The following is a 22,472-nucleotide window of genomic DNA, read 5'->3' as shown; positions in this document are numbered from 1 at the left end:
TCCCAAAATCAACCCCAAGTACTCAATAATTGAGATACATGTATCCCGGTATCACTTTCATATAAATTTTGACCTTTAATTTCACTGCTCAAAAGACTAAAAGGGTTAAATTTATTTTTAACAAACAATTATATACTCGTAATTACTTTCCTGATTTTATTCAATTTCACTTTTGTTTACTTTTATTTGAATTCCTACTTTTTAAATGAAAATAAAATTCATTATCAGGCTTGAATATGATATGTCAATTACAGGCTTGAAAGACTTTATTTTTGCAATATGGGGGACTTATTGTATTTACATGAATGCAATATGACTATAGTGCACTCATTTATTCATTCTTTAAATTTGAATTTTCCAAAAATGATCCTGACATCTTATCTGAATATAAAAAACTTGCAAACATTTTTTTCGCCAAGTATGACACGCTATGAATAAAATAAATGCACATCACGAGCTTCCCGTGGGGTTCCACTTAACGCTTTTATTGTGAGATCGTAAAAATGGTAAATGCGGTAAAGTGAAAAACGACCCCTGTCCTTCACATCGATCAACAGAGATGTATATTTAAATCTCGTGTTAAATCGAGCAAAACAAAAGCAGTCGACTCATGAGCTGTATCAGATACCTTTTAATATGAATTATTCATCGTCTCGGATAGATAACGGTGGAATCGATTTTGTGTAACTAGAGTTACTCGATATAATCCGTAAGGCAGTAAACATTCGTTGACATCGACGTACATTACAATTGTACGCACTAAGTTTGAATATCAATTCAATAATTTTAATAAATTAAAAAATATAATAATATTTTTAAGTTTTTTTTTTTCAAATAAATTTGGCCTTATTAATATTATAAAGCGAAATTTGAGTTCGTTTGTTTGTTACCACTTGACGCCTAATGAGTCGACCACTCGTTATGAAATTTGGTATGTCTACGTACTGTCCAGAAATTTTGGGATGGAGAAAAACATAGGCAATTTTTTATTCAGATTAGATAGATAAATAGATATATAATTTATTTGCATTACTTACAGCACACAAATAACAACAGATATTAGTGGATACTCAAAGAAATAAAAAAATACGTATACAAAAAAGGGTAATATAATTTTTCGTGAGTTTGCCACACTAACACAAAATGGTCATAACTCAGTTTATTACTTTGCTTTCAAAAGAGCAAAACACTGATATTCTATTGTGGCCAAAAGCCACCGCGCCGCAGGTAAAAACTAGTATAAATTAAATATAAACATTTTAGCTTCGGAAACAGCATAAAAGGATGTTTTACAAACATATACACTTTCATGTTTTAAATCATTGCGTCTCACCGGAATATGCTACCTTGAATTTTAAATTCGTTCTAACCTTAAAGATTGTAAGAATAAATAAGAATAAAAACCACAGAATACGAACTAGAACAAATTAGGTTGGTTTTCAACTAACAAAACTGTTGTTATACCCAGATGTTGAACTACTTGAAGAATATAGAAGAAGTTGTGGAAATAATAGAGATTCACTAGGTTGATCAAACTTTTTGACAATCGACAGATGCACAAGAAATCTTATAAAGGTTAATTTTGCAACTTTTTATCTATACATATAGAATTAATAGAATAGCTTATAAAATTGTAAACGAACCGTGTATGTGCATTCAATATTTAAAAAAAAGCCTATTTATAATCTTTATACTTATATTACTTAGGTCAAAAAACATCTTTTAGAATTGCCTGTTTGTCTATGCGCTAATCTCAGAAACTGCTTGATCGATTCGAATGCGGTTTTCACTGATGTATTGTAGCAAGTTTCCCCTAACATTTTGTGTTTTTGTTTCATTCCAATCAGTTCACAAAAAAAAGAAAACAGAATTAACATAATACACTATTACAAAATATACAATATTAAGAATATATACAATATTCTAGATACGCGCTACATCTTCAGAATAATTTCGCCTTATCGAACGTCCACGTGAACAAAGTCACGGACATAGCTATAGTACACCACAGTACAGTAGAAACCTATAAATAAAATGCGACTAAAATACTTATCAGGAAATAATAAAGTTTTATCCGTACTTCACAAATACCAACCGTTTTAAGTAACCAAAGACGCTGTGACGGGTAATGTTGACTAACTTTATTATTTGCAACTTTCGGGAGTTGAAATTCTGGATCGACATCTTACGCCTTAGCAATTCCTTGCCCTTGTCAAAATTAAATGACTTCGATGCGAAATGATTGGAGCATCGAAGGCCGAGGAGGAACGGCGCCCGTTAAGCCTCCGGGCACTCTTAAGCTAACATAATGAAGCTGTCAGAACAACCAATCGGCGAAGTAACTGATTTTATCTAGTACGGACCAATTTTTGTTGGGCAATAACCGCTTCGAAGTTTCCATAAATAATCCCTTTCATTTTCAGTCTATTGCTTTATATTGTTATTCCTGTTCCTTTTTTGAATGTTTCATTTGAATTTACATTTAAAACATTGCGGTTTAAATGATTGAGTTTTAACAACCCAAGGGGAAAATTTTGTACGTATTTTAATGAAAGTAGATGCTGTTTAGGAAAGAACCAGAAATAATATACCAGAAAAAATAAATTTTTATTCAATATATACATACCAGCATAAAAATTTTAGAAAAATAAAAGAAAATTAAATCTGTTTCAAGCATATAAAGTAATTTGCAAAAAAAGTCATTTTCGTGTGTTTAATACCCGTACAAACATTGTGTGTCAACATTTTAAGGCTGTGGAATACACAGCTGAAATTAAATCTAGGGTCGGAGGTTAGAGTCCATAATGAGCGACGAAGGACCGTAATTAGGGCCTTGGGTCCCGGACCTGACTGTAACGGTAGAAGATATTACAACTATATTGTCAAACATCTAAAGGTATTTTGTATGGTTTTATTTTGATATGGAACTTTTTTCATTATTTACCAAACAAAGAAAGAGTGAGATTTTTTCTATCTTATAATTATTGAATAAAGACGCCTCTTTAATGACACAGATAAAAAGAATATATAAAAATAAAATAATGTACAGTTCTCCTTGTTACTTTATATCATTAAATCTTTTCTCGAACGACTTTCAAAAGAAGAAGGTTCTACTTTATCTGAATTTTTGGGGGCTCTGTTACACAATTACTCCGCAGATTTTCACAGTTGTCTTTGTAATCGATAGGGTTCACATCCGTGTTACGTCATTTTTAATTTTATGACGCTTGTGCTTGTTCTGAATTCAAATATTTTGCAAAGCAATAAATATTAGTATTTTTTTTTTGTCATTTAAAATACACTTGAAATATAGATCTATACATTATTCCCAATAGCACAATATATAGTTTCGCATTTTTATGTATATATGAAATGTATGTACTTTAAGTACATATGTTATATTCTAATTACACAGAACTACAAAACTACCTAAATCAAGGAGACGTGAAATGCATTGCTGTAGAAGACGTGTGTACTTAGTTCCAGAGCGCAGCGGGACGTCTCTGGTTGTTGGTAAACATATCTAGTGCACAAATGTAATGCACTAGTGGATGGAATATTCAGACAATAAAGTCTATCAAACATAGGGCAATGAAAGAAAGGACTATGGACCTTATTGCAGTGCATAAAGATACAAAATTACAAAAACGCTGATAGATAATTTAGTTAACCTGTGCAATAACTTAGACAATAGATTCTACAACATTTGCAAATGTATTAGAAGTGTCTATAATAAAAAAAAAAATCATATTATACCTATATATATTTAAAAAAAAAAATCTAATTTATAGAGAATATTATAGATTTTTTTTTATTTAAGTATAATGCTGGGATAGTGATCGTTAGTAATTCGGATTAGTAGACCAATTACTAGCAATGTAGACTAAAAGATCGACCTCTATGCGATCCCTTCTAGATATCTTCTTCCATACTGGTACCCCACCCCTGTAAGCCGATTTCACAGGCGGGGTGACTATTCCATGTTCGTCAATAACAAAAAGTGTAAGTAATAATTTATTATGGCCTCTATAAGTACTAATAATAAATTGTATTGATTGTACTAAACAATAGTTAATTACTTAGAATAAAGAATTTAAGAAATCTTTTTTATTTACTATTGAAGGGTTCCGCGATTGATCACGATCTCACCTGATGAAAGGCGATGATATGGTCTAAGATGGGGCTAGCGGGTCCACGAATAAATAGCCTATTCACATTTGCCTTAAATTGGCAGAGTTCAGAGTAGGCAGAGTTCCAAAGTTCTTTGGCTGCACACATGATGAAGAAAGCCGCAAAACGCTTTAGCGTATAATCAGAACTGTCTTACTTCATAGAATTTATAGACAACATATTTCATAATACCATATACATACAAAAAGATCAACTTACGTGAAAAGATGTGACAGCCAGTTGTGATAGGCCATCGACATAAGGGCCCAGGACCGCATGCTCCCGCACCCTCAGGGATCTCCTCGTTGTTTCTGGATCCAGGAGGTCATGGACCCGTTCGTTGTATATTTCCATATACGACACCTCCACCTTGAAAAATTTTAAATTATTTAGCACTAGCCATATAAAATCCTACGGCTTTGCGCGTGAGCTAGAAAAAAAATTAAAACTATCCTATTTTTTTTATGCAAATAACACAAGTTTAAAATACGTTGTCTGGAAGAGATTGCTTAGCGACAAGGCCGTCTTTTGTATCATTTCTAATATTTACTGTATTCATTATTTTTTTAATAGTGCAATGAAGAGAAAATAAATAAGCTAACTGCCCACCTGATAGAAAGTTGTAACCGTTGTTTATGGACAGAAATAGTACCATGGACAACGACATTATAACGCCCATGGTTTATGTGTTGCAAACTTTCACATCCTACTCAATATTATGTGATAATATGAAGTCTGGATGTTTATTACTCAATCATGCGTAATTATTAAATCTAATACGAGGATGAATCATATTTTAGGATAATATTTGAGGTATTTTTTAATTGATACGAGATAAACAGTGTATTACAGCTAATATATTAAGCTAGTAGTATTCGTCATGTAGTCCCGGCATAGAATACGCCACTTATTTCTTCCCTTGGATGTCGTAAGAGGCACCTTAGGGAACTTAACGGTTGAGGGATGAGCAACCGCATCCCTCTTTAAACATCACCAAAGACAACCTGCAGTTGCCAACCCGCTTATCAAGGGTGGCAACTACTGGCAAAACTCCTCAATAGGTGAAGGCCTATCTTCAGCAGGAGGCAGCTAATGGCTGATATGATGATGATATTGCGGTAGGAGAATCAGGGTGTTACCAATTATTATATAATATTAATCTTAATTTGATATTTTAATTTAAAAAAAAATAGAGATATTTGACAGTGGAGTTTACTCTGTACTCTTTGATAACTAGCTTTTACCCACGACTTCGTACGCGTGACCGGGATATATTTACAGACTAGTTTAAAAATCAGCTTAAATCCTTCACCATCCCATATAGTACGTGTATACTAAATTTCATAGTAATGGTTAAGCCGATAAGGCGCTATAAGGTAACAAACAAATTCACTTTCTTATTTCTAATATTAGTAAGGGTATTTAAATTCTCAACATTGGTAGTGTATGACAATCACGGACAGTAACTATATCCTCTCTATTTGTATTCTATCAATACTTACACACATAGCTTGTTATATCCACTTGTCAACAGTACAATAATAAATATACTGCGCCATACATTTTGTATGTATACTGATATGTGTTAAATGATTCATAATATTTGTTACTGATAAAACTTCATGGTCATTTGACAAATATTTTATAGCTACTTCGAATTAACTTTTTTATGTGTCTATATTTTTTATGCAACTTAGAATGACAAACAAGCTGACGGCCCACCTGATGGAATGAATATGAACTGTGAATATATTGGGTGTTATGTTCACCATAATAACGACTATTGAAATACACCTATAACAACCTCATTAGAGAGCATATTATCTTTATTTATTTATTTTTCACATTATTTCACCTTATAAGTGAGCGCTGGTGGTGACTGTTGAACAGCGATCCTTTCGAACAGCGCGTCACATAATCTTGGAATAATGCCGCCTTCATCAGGTCCCGGGGCCCCCATCATCGTATATGACTTCCCTGAACCTAGAACAAAAAATACATTCATAAATAATTTATTCAAACTTTATTGATCAATAATTTGTGGTACAAAAAGCGGACTTAGTGCTATAAGCATTCTCTACCAGTCAACCTTTAGGATGTGCAGAGATACTTGATGGCGGTTTAAATAATAATACAACATATACTCGTTTACATATTTCTTCAAAATCATAGACAAAATTTCAAGTTAAATTCTTTGATGAAAACAAATATTAACAAAATATTTTTAACCGGATGAAAATGGAATGATAACCCTACCGATTCTATTGCCAATATAAAATTTTAATATGGTTCACATTTAAATATCTTGAGGCGTTAGACGAATACCATTTTGAGAACAAAATCCCAGTCCAAAAGCACCTAAGCAGCTGCACATCAAAAATGCTCCTACTCTTTATCTATTTATAGCTCCCTAAATAAGTACAGTTATACAGAAGGGTCTCATTTGCAAGGGCATATTAAAATTAAATTAAATTACACCGGAGAGACCGAATAATTACTGAGAATAAAGCTGGCAGCCACAATTAGCAGAATGGTACCATTTAAACAATAAAGAAATATTATAAAAGAAATGACACTCGGCATTTTGCTATGAGTACGCTAGGGGGAAGATAGGGAAACGAGTTTTGCTCAGGACTGGTTTATTATTTATATAGGTATCCTATAATAATAATAATGTAAATATATTTTTTTTTTATCAAGTTTAATAACCAAATCGAATTAGTTATTAGTAACATGCGGGAACATAATAAAACATTTGAAATTCATATGATTAATAATTTTATTAAGTACAATAGAGATTTACCTTAATGTATCGTCTATTATATATAAGATATATAATATTTGTTTTCATATACCCTATTTCAATAAATGTATACAATTTATATAAGTTAATTGTCTCTCATGATATTGTACCCGATAAGACGTTACGATATATCTACACAAATGTATAGTTTTGTCCTCGACCAGGATCAATAACCAAAGACCAGAAAACATATGAACGTTATAAATCTGTGAAATATTAAAAATAATGAAAAAGACTACAAAGAGTACGGATACATTTACATTCGATAGAACATTCAGGACAGCTATAATCAATATTCTTTGAATACGTCGAAACAATGTCGTAAGAAATTGTGTACTATGAATTTACGGCGCTATTATACGGGAGCACCTGACACCGGTGGCCGTACGACGCACGTGGCACCTAACCCAGTTATAGAATCAGTGTTTTACAACCACTGTTATGTAACGTACATAGAAGGTGAGATTTGAGACAATAAAGCGGCGTATACATTATGCATGATCTAGTAACGTAAGCTAAGTCACGGTTACACGCACGACAGACATTGTATCACACGCATATTTTAGGTAAGTACATACGTTTTAATAATGTCGACTTTGTGCTGTTTCTTATGTACTCTAAAGACGGTTCATTTCAGAGCATAACTCATAACATTTGAATTTCAGAATGTAAAATAAAATTTAAAAAAAGAATCCCTGGATCTGAATGAAGAAAAAGTAAAGTTTTAGCGTTTCATTCTAGTTGGACACCCCTTAAAAGGACTTGGTATTAACAAAGATACATTTTTATTATTGCAAGCGAATCAACAATACGTACATTATAACCACTTGAAAGTTTAAACGTTTTGGAACAAGAGTTTAATGAATAATAATTAGTAAACCATGCCAGCTTTTCCATAGCTACGAAAATATAGTGTCAGGTCAACCGACGATAGTTGGGTGGTATTGTATAGTTTCCAATTGAACCGTGTGGTGGTTACTACCTGGGAACTACCGTTGTTAATTCCTGATGAAAATATCACGGTGGGCCCACTAACCTGACTTCACCTTACTACATACATAATGATAATGGATGCACTATCATGAACTACGATCTCTCAATAGTAATTCACATTTAAAAAAATGTCTTCAAGAGACGATATACTTAAACACAAGCAAAATTAAGGAGTTTTGAATGCAAGCTAGAAATAAATCACATCTGCTCGACAATGTGAAGTTAAGTCGAGTGCTACTTTCACCACAATGACAACAGATGAAAAATGCTACTCATTTTTAATATCCTATTTTATCCTTGCAATAAGAGCATTGGTTAACAAATAAATTTAAATTCTATAAAATCTTGATAATTTCTCATGAATTTTCCAAACACAATTTTACAAGAAAGACAAAGCACAAGAATATGTTTTTAAACAATATTGTTTTACAGGTACATTGGCTTCCATCCAAAATGGATAAGGGTGATTTACACTCAGTTAGGTCAAGCCTTAAATTAATTGATTCACGTCAAACAAGAAAATAGCTCAATTTTCAAATCAACAGCTGAATTAATCACTTTAGATTTAAGGAAATTACATTAAAATTCAATCTAAATTTAATTTGTTCTATACTATCCTTCTACTATCTACTCGCAATTCGCTGCGGATTAATTGGCTGCTTGGAGGAACTTCCGACGAATAATATCTCTGAAATTAGGTAAATTTTTTACCCGACTGCTGAAGAACAGTGGGTAATGTTTTCGAATGTACAATATACTTTCAGGCGTACCCAACTACCATGATTTCAACGAAATTCTTAATGGTTGGCAATTTATAAGTACCCAAAACGTCATATTTTCTGAATTAATATGGTATATACAAAATTTCTATTTCGTAACCCCTCTCGTGGGAAGACTTATGTTCAATAGTGGACAATTAATGGCTGATATAGTGATGATGATACAATATTTTGAACCAAAATAGCACACATCATCTCTGTGCATGAGCATTTAGTAATTTTGTCATGAAACAGCTGTGCTGCTGTTTACATAGAATTATGAGTACGAAAGACCTTTTTTTTTCTTTTGGGCGCTTGCCCAAGCAAACTACCAATACTTGAATTAAAGATTTTTCATTTAACTACTTTGTTAGAGCGATACATTTTTCACAACAGAAGGGGAAAATTGCAAACGTCATCAAAATTCGAGTGGCTACTCGGCGCCTACTGGCAGTCTTCCAATATTCTTAGGATCATCACTTATAACCTATTAGATCCAGTCTCTGTCCAGTGAAAAGGAAACTAAACAACTGTATTTTGCTTCGTAAAAATGGCTAACTTTTTTTATAATAACACCACATTAACCACATCATCCTGGGCGAACTCAGGGATATATAATATGGTCCATGAATGCGATCTTTCACCAATAGAATGTTCTTCTTCACTTAAAAGTCTAATTTTATAGTAAATGTAAATGTTTGTGAATTTATTTAAATTCTTACCCAAATACTTATAATTTTAGGCCGTTAACTGTCCACTGCTGAACATAGGCCTTCCCCATAAGGGGAGCTTTGACAGTAAGTGCCACGCTTGGCTGGCGAGTCGACAACTGCAGTAAGGCTTTGCTGATATTCTACGGGGAATGTTACTGTCTATCTCTTGATCATTAAGTCTCCTTAATCGCCTCTTTCGATACAGGAAAGAAAGGTTTGATCCATTTTAAGTAAGGATCACATAGCGAATTACTCAATAACAGCTAAAAGGATTTCGATAAAATTTAATATGTAATGTCTAAAATTAACACGTAACTCCACATACCAATAAATCGGGCAGTAAGTATAAGCAGACGATGGCACGCGCAAAACCTAATAGATACGTCGGTACCATTTATACTGTATATTTAATCAATTACTCGGCACATTTGCATAGGAACTTTGACAATTAACGAACGTCAACATTTGACTATTAAAACTTGGCCCCGTCATAGTTGGCCCAAGTGATAAACGATCAGTACCTATTAGTATTTTACAGTGGCATTATAATATGAAATTTTAGAAAACTAATATTTAAATTTTTTTAACTAAAACACAATGGCGTAACTGTACCATTTGAAGGCTGCAGTAAATTCGTCGGATCGGGCCCTCCCTTTATTTTTAAAAGCTTGATATTATAGTTTCATTTTTATCATCATCGTCCTATACTTATCCCAACTATTATTTGGGGACGGTGTAATATGTTTTTTTAATGCATATTACAAAACGATTTGGCTTATAGTTTTACGACCGGCTGGCTGCCTGACGTCAACCCTCTTTGGGAATTGCAGTTTCATTTTTTATACAGGTTTAATTAATATATCACAAAGTAGACATGTACAGTTACCAACACTATTATTATCAAATAAATACCTCGATGAAATCTTAATAATTTAATGTAATATCACTGCTTATATATAAAATGCAATGTAATTCGTGTGGTCTTGAGTTTTTATTATACTATATTAAATACAATTAAATTTTTTACAAAATTATGCAGTACCTAAATGTTCATCAAAGTTTCGTCTTACAATTGAATAACAGCTCGCACATTTACTAGCATGTCACAAATCAATTTCACTTCGATACGAGTAGCTTTTTGCTCCATATAAAAAAACGGCGGCTTATTGAAGGTCGCTTAAAAATTACAACTTGCTTATAAGTACTACTATACTAAACAATATTTAAGAAGTTCTGCATAACATTGAGATTTGACTGAAAGAACACGCTATTAGTATTAAATCCGTCCATTATACTATGTATTTTTTTAAATTCTTTATTACACAATAAAATTTGCACAAATAGCGAACTAAATAACGTATGGCATTTTTTATCAAATAACCATTAGATAGAAACTGAAAGTGTTTGAGGGCAGTGCTAGCGAACATATACAAAAAATTAAGTTTTGCGCCCAATAAAGATAGAAAATTACTCCCAACTACGTTAAAAATCGCTGTAGCGTATCATTTGCTCCACGGACATCCATGCACACAACTCTGGCACCTGCAGTATTAGGTCACCTGGAGTCGGGGCAAAAGGCTTTTTTATTATTCCTACTATGACGTTATGTAAGCACGTAAGTATTTTCAGTTCAAAGTACCGCTGCTAGCTCATTAGTAATGTAATTAAAATTTCAAATATGCGAAGCGAATTATACTCTCAAACTGCAATTCTATAGGTTTATTATCTTTACTAATATCAGAGTATAAGTGACAGTACTATAGTACTAAAGACATTCCCTGCTGCCCGCTGCGATCAGACCTCAACCCCTCTCAAATACGCATCAGCAGCCAAACCTGTGCCCAAACACTATTTTTCCCGCGTCAATCTGACCACACACACATTAATACATATCAAGACTTTACTTGTTTCTGTAGATGTGACTAATACGGATCGCGATGGTTATGTATAAGGTGTCCGGGGTATGTTAATATTTTAAATGTGAAAATATGTTTGTTACCTCTTGGCGCCTCAAAGGCTCAATCCGTTCAACCATCAATCATACAGTTCAGTTATTATTATTATTATTATATCAGCCATTAACAGTGCACCACTGAAGATAGGCATTACCAATAGGGGAAATTTTGAAAATAGTTGCCACGCTTTACAAACGAGTTGGCAACCGCAGGTAGGCTTTAGTGATTTTTTAAGAAGGACACTGCTTCGCTTCTTATGACACCCTCTGGAAAAGAAGAAGTGGCCCATTCTATGCTGGGATCACATGAAAAATGTAGTTCAGTATATCCATACTATTTGGGATGGAGAAAGACACTGGCTAATATTTTCTCGATCAGTTCCGAAACTAATCGAGCTTTCTCGACTAAAACATATTATACGTAAATTAATGTAATCGTTAGTACATTAAAATGTAAAAGCTAGTTCAAATTAAGTAAGTATACATATAGAATGTCAATACTTCTTTTGGATATTTATCTGGCTTCGTATATGGACTCGGAGATGTTTTGTCTACTTTACATTTAGATAGATAATTTATATGATTATTGGTAAATTATCACATTAATAATCTTTGGTTATTTCCCATCTCTTATAAACTATAGATAATAATAATCCATACTAATATTATAAATAGAAAAATAATATTGTTTTTTATTTTTATTATTTTTTTGTTTTTTTTTTTTTGTTTCTTTAACTCAAAAATTTTTAAAACGATTTAAAAAATTATTTCATCTATTAAAAGCTACATTATCAGCGAGTAATAATAGGCTATATATTATTTTTCAAGATTCTATTTTCCCATGCGAAGCCGAACCTAATCGATAGTATGTATTAAAAATATTTTCCATAACAAAATTGTATCGAAAATGATACAAAATATAACAATTTAAAACGAGTTTCATAATCATGAAATTGAACAATCCCACTCTGGATTTCATTAGACCATTATTGTCACACTCTGTTTAAGCTCCATGATGACATTGAGTAAATCTGATGTCATTATTGGATATGTATAAATTAATATTGTCTCTAAACTCCAAAGTTACAATAGAACGTAGCGTGGGCGTAGAACTGTTTGTGATTAACATGTATTAAGTTTTCTTATGAAATTAATTTGAAGTTGAAGAAAACGTTATATTCTCACATTTTATGCGAATACAATCTTCTTTATGTATAACAGAATTTTATACATAAAAGAGACAAAACACAAAACTTATTAAAATATTTATTTAAATTATTAAATTATACGAATAAATAATGAAGGTATCTTTAGTATTTCACACACACATTTTATATCCTGATGCTGATGATGAAATTATGCACAAAAAACTTGCACTACAAAGATGCAATTCAAAAGTAAATGAAAATAAAAATTAAGAATTAACCGAGGTATATATAAGCAATTATTCATTAAACTGAAACAAATAAATTTAATACATATAAAACCTTACAAGTGCTAATACAAATAAATTCCAATCTGAAATCGGACAAAATAATCCAAAGTTAAAGTCACCGAAATGGAACGCTCGTAGCAATCTCGTAGCAGTCTCGTAGCAAGACAGTTTAGTAACACTTGAGATAATACAGAACAAGCCTGGTACTCGTGTTAGTGGTTTTGCATCAAACTGTCAAAGTGGCATACCCTACCCAACATATCCTACATAACCTACCCTACGTGCATACATTTTGTGTAGGGGAAACAGGTTTGCTCTCTATAAAGAGCAGTATCTATACGAAGACTATGGTATTGACAAATACTACAGCATATGCTGAGTGAGAGTCCAATTCAGTATTCACATAAGTGCACATAATGTCAAACGGTTAATAAATGATTTTTTCTACTTTGTATTCCTATGTAAAATGAAGAACAGCTTTATATTTTATTCTAACCAATTAATAGTATGTAAAAATATACCTGATTTGATCCTGCCGAAACAACTACATATGTAGGTATATTACCTGTTTTCGTATAGCATTATGTTCCGATTGTGAATTAAAATTAGATAAATTGTCAGATCATAACCTAGATCCACACATAGAATACTTTTAATTCTTATTCATAAATCAAAGAAAAGCATATAAAAAATACAGTAAGCCATATTAATATTATAAATGTAAAACTTTGTAAAGGTATTTCGAATTTTGTCGCTAACCTACGATTAAATACAACGGTTTGCAAATTTGGTACAACATCAGTAAACCATATCCTAATTTAACATAATTTGTATTCTAATTTACACAGGCGAACCCGTGGTACACAGTTTAGTACACAAGACTGTCCATCAGAAGACACTTCCGAGAGATATTGTCATCTTTATCTATAGGAGATGAGTCGACGCAAACATCTACTGTATTATTTACTATTATTCCCTAAGGGAGGTAGGTTTCGTAGTGGCATGTATTAATACATAAATGTGTCACCATATCTCTGATCTCCATGGTACACTTCACGTCTATAGGGTCGGTTACTACCGGCGTACGACCGTTGTTTGTTGCAGGGGAGACTCAAATATTCATGGACTTATTACACTGACTGACATATACACAGAAAACATTGCAGCATCCTTTCAAGAGAATGTTTTACCAGGGAATATGAATATTTATCACAAATGAACATGGGTCGATAAATGATGAAGGTTGTGCCAGTGGCGGACTGGGCCCGTCAGAGGCCCGGGGCGGCAAAGTTGAATGAGTCCCTAGTTTAAAAAGTTATTCATCTTACAGTTCACATTTGTATGTATTAGTGTTTATGTTTATTTAGTTAAAATCTTACAAATGAAATTTAAATTAGACTTAAATAAACACACTTAGAATATTCATATATGAGAATAAGGAAAATGGAGTCATTTGGTAGCCCCCCTAAGTCAACAGGACCAGGACGGCCCACCCCTTCCTCCCATTCGCTGTTAGTCCGTCACTGGGTTGAGCCTTCCATATTAACACGAGGCATCCAGCTTTCAAATTAATATGAGAGGCTTAAAATTTATGTTATTTTTTGCCCATGTCTCTTTTTACCGATAGAACACTCCGTATTACACAACATATCCTGCTCTCAAGCCTGTACCAAATATTTGACATTTTTCGACTCAATTTTTCAATAGTAGAATCAAGATTAATAATTTCGATTTATCTCTACAGAGCTTTCATCACGTAGAATTAATACAGGGGCATGTCTGTAAAAATTTTACTTTTACTGTTTTTAAATGTTTTTTATATGGTTATATAATACTGTTCTATCCATTTCATTCTATTCATCTCTACACTGTCATATCCTCTATCTATGACAGTGTAATAAGTCCTATTACACTGCGTATTAAAAAACCAATTATTAAATATCTATTTTATAAAACATAACAATAACTGAAATACGAACACCTACGATTTCATAATGTTTTATACTTAAAAGTTTTCAAAATGAGCTGCACGGAAAGCACCCAGCAATTTCGTATGCAAATTTTATTCCTTTATACGGTAAAATACGAAGGCACTTAAGCGCTTATTATAACCGAGTAAATAAATCCTAGCACTAGAACGCTCAAGATCAGTTTACTCGTTTCATTAACTTTTTAGTTTTGAGCAACTTTGTTTATACTTTCTGATTTTATATACGTAATATCTGTCTCTACTCTATACTATATAAACTCAATATTATATAAAAAATAGCTTTTTATACTACTTTTTTACTACTACTAGGTCGAAATATTTTAATTGACCAGGATAAAAAATAGTATATCCTTCTCCGTCCCAAATACTGCATGTATACTATATTTTATAACATTTGATTCAGCAGATACGTCGTCAATAGTTAACAAATAGACTCACTTTCTCATTTATAATATTAGTAAAGATTATTTAAGATAATATCGGAATTCGAATATAAATCTGCGAAGGTAGCGTTAATGACATAATCATGTTACATGTAATGTAAATTCAGAAATAATTGAGTACTAAATTTTAATGTGGTTGAAGGTGTAACCGAACAAGACGAAAAGTTGGAGTGCTATAAAGGATGTCTGATTCAATAGAACTTAAAGAACATATAAACGAACGATAAATTATCGCGATCATAAGACAAGCTGCCGATGTTTAAGAGTAGTACAACCAAAATAGATTGAATTGAACGTTTCGATTTGTTACTAATTTCATACTCTGTCAAGTCCACCTCCCCGTAATCTCCCTGGAAACAATCGTAGTGTATTTATCATGATAGGCTAACTGACCTGACCTGTCTTTTCATTTCCACCTATCAGCCCTCAATGGTGCCTTATCGGCATATTCCTTCAGCGCAGGTGGGGTTACCATTCCATTATCATCCATTAAAAAAAACCATTTACAGATGGTTTTTGTGCTAATTTCAACAAACTTGGTTACCTTTCCACTAAATTCTATCGAAACGGACAATAAGGAGATAATTTTCCGAATAAAGTACTATTGTACAAATTAATTAATATTATTTTTTCTGAAGTGAAACTTAACATAGCCAGTTATTAAGTTAAATGTAAACATAAATTTTGAATTTGCACATAAGCATTTGTCATCACCATCATATCTGCCGTAACTGCCCAACATAGACTTCCCCTGGGGGGTTTGCTAGTAGTTGCCATGCTTGGCAGATGGGTTGACCACAGCTGTTAGGCATTGATGACGTTTTAAGAGTGACGCTACTGTTTTAAAAGCACTTGTAAATTCAACAAATTATTATTGTTTTATTACTTTTAAAGGACCCTTAAAACCTTTTAGTAAACCCTTCATTAACTTTCCTTTTGACTAGCAATCACTGTGTTCACTTCTACTAAAGAATTTCAATATTAATTCAAAGTTCTATCGAGAGCCGACAATCACCAATATTGAAATAGTAAGTAATAAACGCTGCGTAGTCGTAAACTACTTAATTTAAAGAACTAAATAACCGATGTGCGATTAACTGAGTATTGAAACGAATGAAGTAAATTAATATACAATTAGCGGCTGAAAATTAATGATTCAATAGTGTTGGTTACATCAATATTTATAAACGTTTTCATTAAGTAGGTACTCGTAAAGTAATTTTGTGTGTGACATTCGACCGGTATTGTTTGATCAAATCGCTATTTCTATTTTTAAATTGTATATCATGCCTTATAAAATCAACTCATCCCACTCGTATCTCCGTCCCACTCATATTTCTGCTATGATATAGCTGTGTTTGATAGCCGTATTTTGCTTTGAAAAGTAGGATATGCCAGTGAAATTATAGGATACAGAGATATAAAATCACAGTCCTCACGAATGATAACGAATGATCATGAGCCTCACAGTTCTATGGTGCCAGTGGGTTTTAGATGGTGTTCGTGAGACTATGGTGTTCGTGATGAATTCATAAATAATTAACCAAGATGATTTCCTAAGGGAATCGCGTGGAGATCGATTGGATATCCAGTATATGCAATATACTGTATATTGCTAGCAATGAGGCTGTTAGATTCCCATCACTAACAATCACTTTTCTCCTGTCCATAGAGTTGTCTATAAGCGACGGTTATCACTTTGCATCAGAAGGGCTATTCAGCTTGTTTTCCATTACAAATATAAAATGAGAGGAAATTACAAAAGGAATTTTAAATCTACTTTTCCCAAGGCTGACAGTTTTATAAAATTCCAGCCGTATATTTTCTCACAGCGTCATACCTCGACACAGCGTCCTTTGGATGCCTTTGTTTTGTTCTTACACAATACCTCAGGGTGACGTTATTCTGGCACCAATTTAAAAATTTCGCTTTTATTGCAATTTACGGTCGCTATATTGTTTTTGTTTTAGCTTTTCACGTGACGCAAGTTAATTAATTTCTTTACATACTTCAAAAACTTTAAATATATAAATTCTATATATATTTAAATTATGTACATCTCTACAGCAGCTCGTGAAGCTTACTCGTAATCAGCAGCGCAAACATAAACAAGATTTTCAAGTTACTCCAAAACTTGTGACGTGACGTCGTTCCGCTACATTCATTCATTAGGTATTGGTAGGTCAATTTCTTAAGCACGCTGGAAAGATATATATACGACTCAATAATATTAACAATATTGAGTCAGCTCATATTATATATATATATACATATAATAATGAGCTGACTCAATATTGTTAATAAATTATTCACAGTCCACACGAATAAATCCTATATATATATATATATATATATATATATATATATATATATATATATATATATATATATATATATATATATATATATATATATATATATATATATATATATATATATATATATATATATATATATATAGCTAATAATTAATAATATTTAATAATTTGTTTAATTGTGTCGTGAGTTTTACCCTTAATATTCTTTCTAAAACTCAATACTCGTGTATTATAGTAATATTTTTTCCACTATATTCCTAGCAATATAACAATTTTCTCATAAGAGTGAAAACAGGCAATTTGCGTGAGCGATGTCGCAAGATACAAACAGCAAATAAAATAATATATAAACATCTAGATTATGAACGTTATACGAAATCATAAATATAGTCACGACTATAATCTCAAATAGCGTAATGGCACGTGGCAGTGGTGAATGTAAGGGCACGAGCCTATCACCGTCACCCAGATTAATAAATGTTCATTACGATTATCATAGCAATTTAGACATTGGGCTTAATTTATTTAAACTTTAATGAATAGTACAATTCTATGTACATTTGGCGGACTTAACACCGGACAGTGTTCTCTACATTCTCTTAATTCTAAAGCGCTAATTCCCTAAACTTTTCTCTTAACCTATTTTAATTTAATTGTTTAGCTAAATTACTATTTTATGGACCATTATAAACTAAGTTTATAATAATTCGGATTTCAATCTTTTAGAAATGATTGGTCTTAAGCACAAAAATTTTGGCTGTGATATCAAATTGAAATTTTAATGTAAGAGATAAATTCCGAGAAATGACGCCTCAGAATTGACCCCATTGACGTTTACTTTATAGACCTGTATTTATTATACGCAGCTCTATGTTGTAAACACGTGGCTATAGATTTGGATCTTATCCAATAAGACTCCATTTTAGGCGTTGCCCAAAATTCTGTAAGTCCAGTAGGTATCTAGCTGAAACCCCGGAAGTAACATTTGGAATTTTCACCAAATATGCATGGCAACATTCCAATTCCTGTGCACGTAATAAAGGGGCACAGTCGATGGTGTATTCGTGGTGCTTGTTTTGATGGATGTACGGACAAAATTATACAATTATAAAAGGTAACTGAAATACATATGTGTATATTTTTTTAACGAATTCAAAAAAGGAAATTATATGTCCGACGTTAACAGACGTAAACTTTCAGGCTTCAGATATAAAACTATTACAAACTCCCACGAACACACGAAAGTAATTATTCGTTGCAAAAATACGAGTTATTTGAAAATCAATTTTGAATTAATAATAAATAAATAGTTTCATAACAGATACAAAAATGTATACGAAGATAATAATAATAATAACGACGAATCTAGAATATCTTCCTTTTAAGAATCATTGAAAATAAAATGTATTATTATTGATTAGTTTTGCAAATCTTAAACGTTCCCACCCTTACCCACTATTAAATCTAGGCCTAAACTAGCCACTGTACATTACAAAGGACAATAGAACTGTGGTCACAGACAAATCATATTACATTGTACACGCTGAGACTGAGAAATCAGCTCCACGCCGAGGTTTTTCCCAGAGACTGCAATATGGAGTTCTTCAAAAGAGGTGTATAGGTTTCTTTAGAATCAGTAACGCGCATATGACATCCCTAGCATTGCAGACGTTTATAGGGTACAGTAAGCGTTTACCATCAGACGGATGGTTCTTTTTTTACACAGGGGGCAAACGAGCATGCAGCTCACATGATGGTAAGCGACTACCACCGCCCATGATCACATGCAATACCATAAGCATTGCAAGTGTGCTGCAATTGTATGGACGGCGCTTGTTTACCACCTTCGTGGTATAAAAAATCGTGTAATTGAAAATTCTTTGAGGAGAACAATAAAGAGTGTTCATTCATTCATTCACGAGGTTTATTATATTTTTTGCAATTCAATGAGCAGTAACATGTCAAGGCAACAAAAAAGAAACCACTGAACACCTGTGTAATTTAGACAATATCAATGGAACACAGATGAGTGAGCAAGAAATGGCTCAATAACCGATTGTAATATAACATAATGTAACGTAACGTTACGTAACGTAATGTAATGGAATGACACTCAAGAGCAATACAGGCAATATCGTCATTTCCTGACTAGTTGTTAAAAACGTAAATAATTTGGTATCATTACAATTGTTTACGAACGATATACCATAACGGAAAAAAGAACCATATTTTACGAATGATATAGTATTAAATTGGGGAATTATTGAATATTATAGTTATGTTAGATTTGAATAATTTAAAACTAAAATTATTACTACTATTACATACTAAATAATAGTCAAATTATTTTGTTGCATAATATTGAAGATATAAAAATTAAGACTACAAATATCATTATACTAATCATGCAAGTGCAAGAATTCTTGCACTCTTATTTTGTTAATTGTTATTACTATGTAATAGAATTAAACAAAATAATTATATTGTTCACTAATAACTATCGTGAGTCATACTGTATTCTAATTTATTTATGTCAGCTTTACTCACGTTTTAAACTCGAATATTGAATATTTCGGGAAGTAAAGCCGATATAAATGTTATCAATAATTCTAATCAATTAACCAGCATCAAATTCATTTCAATATCAAACCATAACGCATACAGTCACTAACAATCACCACAAACAAACACTAAAGGGCTAACAGGCATTGATTACAGAGAAGCGACCACTGCACGGAGAATTGATGGGGCGTAACACAAAGCGACGGGTGACATTTCTAGGTTAACGTACAAGATAGTGAGGTGACTCGTATTCTGGTGTCAGATTTAAAATATATATTTAATCGAATACTTGTTGAAGTATGAAAAAAGATTAACTCAAGTGTCAACTGCCTATATGATATCTCTAGTAAATCTCTAGATAAGTGTCCGTATGATATGGTAACTATAAAAACCTGTATCCATTACTTTGCAATGAAAGTTGCTGTCATAAAAACATAACAGCAACAAATATACTTGAAGCTACAAAACTCTCCAAATGTTATACCATCAACAAATCCTGGCTGTAGAAACGGTAGCGAGTACGCATAATTTTGTAGAATGGATGCAAAAAAAAAACAGTCCGTTGAAAGCTTTACTAAACCTAATTACGAAAAAATCCTGTCATTTATGTTAAATAAATAAAGTATGAATAAGCATATTTTGTAAACTCATCTCGTATTTTCTTATTTATTTAATAAAGTTTGGCTTAAACATTTTACTCTAATACTATGAATGCTGTCATAACTATATTCAAATCTCAAGTGTTTACGAGTACATAGGTCTGACGATTTCTGCATTGCCGAATTCGAAATTGATACAAATTACGGCAGCAGTATTTCCGTATACAGCATTGAAACCTTCAAGAAACAAGCAAATGCCTTTCAAAAAGGTCAGCAGCACTCCTGCAATTTCTCTAATGTTGCAGGTGTCTATTCGACGGCTGTAATCATTTACCACCAAGTGTACCGCATGCTCGTTTGCCTCTATGTTATATAAAAAAATAAAATAGAATTCAAATAACAGCAAAAACCAATGAAGTTATCACTGAAACAAGTATATTTTGCACTGCAAAAAACAACGACCTCAAGTGTGACTAATATTTTAATTTAGAACGCGGCATCATGTTTACTAGTAACCTTTTCCTGGAAGCAATTTTTTGTACCGCATAGAAAAACAGCCACTTCAGTCATCACAAAAATAATCGACAGTAAGTAAACCCTATCGAGTGCCAAAAAAGTTATCAAGGCAACGTGATCGCTTAACATATATAGAAACGAATACAAACGAAATGAAGACGAGCCCCCATAAACAATTGGCAGACGAACTATAAATTGGTGATAACTAGCTAGTCTATGAGATGGCAAAGTTCAATGTTTTGTATTCTCTCATACGAGCGCTAATCGAAACGATTCTATATACGACAACAAAGCTAGGGAAACACCATTCTGGAAATGCCTTAATCAACATCATCATTATATCAGCCTTTAAGTATCCACTACTGAACATAAGTCTTCCCCTTGGAGGGTTTTGCCAGTAGTTGCGAAGCTTGGCAGGGAGATTGGCAACTGCAGTTAGACTTTGGAGATGCTTTAAGAGGAACGCTGCTGCTCATTCCTCGCTCTTCCTAAATCGCCTCTTACCATACCCACGGAAAAAGAAGGGTTGACTTATTTCGGGATCACACGACACATATAATCCATTATAAATATTATTTTATTATACTGATCTAAACATAAAGTATCGAGATCAGAAAGCTGAAACAGTCCCAACACTACCGGTGGCCGAGCACTTTTGTTCAGTGGTTCATCGCGACCCAGAACGTTCCGGGGAACAAACGTGACTATAACAGCGCTAATTGTCTATTAATAGGCGGAGTTGAGCGCAATAGTTCATGAAATTGGATTAAAAACTTTAAAGATAACGTTAAATAGGTACGTGGTATAGTGAATAGTTTTTGACAAAAAAAAAAAAATTATCAAGAATTGAGAATAGATTTTCCTTAATAATAAAACAATGAATAATTTTATTATATCATAATAGTATAGTGACAAATAAACAACAATATATCAGCACTTTTTGTACCTCATCAGCACCTTTAAGATATCGTAGGAAGTGTAAGAAAGAGAAAACTTGAAATAAAATGCTTTAACAAGTTACTTGACCAGTGCAGTACTAGTAGTTTTAACCGTGGCTTCGATTGCATGACCTGAATATATTGATTATTCTTTGCACTTGCAAAAGCATAATCAATGCTAAATTACATGACGATAGAAAAACTGTTAAAAAGTAACAAACAAACTGTTTTTCACATATATAGTAACAGTATACGTAACGGCATTAAGACAGTTAACTAT

The 22,472-nt window shown here is 32.6% G+C and overlaps 1 protein-coding gene across 4 annotated transcripts in view; it reads right to left on the bottom strand.

The window, feature by feature from the left end:
- The window catches only part of LOC113518499 (kinesin-like protein KIF13B), a 179,620-nt gene that overhangs the window by 49,852 nt on the left and 107,296 nt on the right, over window positions 1-22,472 (bottom strand). For all 4 annotated transcript variants that reach the window (XM_052901813.1, XM_052901814.1, XM_052901815.1 and 1 more), the window contains exons 4-5: window positions 6,026-6,153; window positions 4,390-4,539 (exon numbers count right to left, since the gene is read on the bottom strand). In XM_052901813.1, coding sequence (XP_052757773.1) covers window positions 4,390-4,539; window positions 6,026-6,153 — 278 coding nt within the window. The remainder of the gene's footprint in view (window positions 1-4,389; window positions 4,540-6,025; window positions 6,154-22,472) is intronic.

Source organism: Galleria mellonella, unplaced genomic scaffold (assembly GCF_026898425.1).
Source record: "Galleria mellonella isolate WM207_F2 unplaced genomic scaffold, CSIRO_AGI_GalMel_v1 utg800, whole genome shotgun sequence".
Lineage (NCBI taxonomy): Eukaryota > Metazoa > Arthropoda > Insecta > Lepidoptera > Pyralidae > Galleria > Galleria mellonella.
Note: the sequence above shows the minus strand (reverse complement) of the source record. Positions and strands in the feature narration are given on the sequence as shown.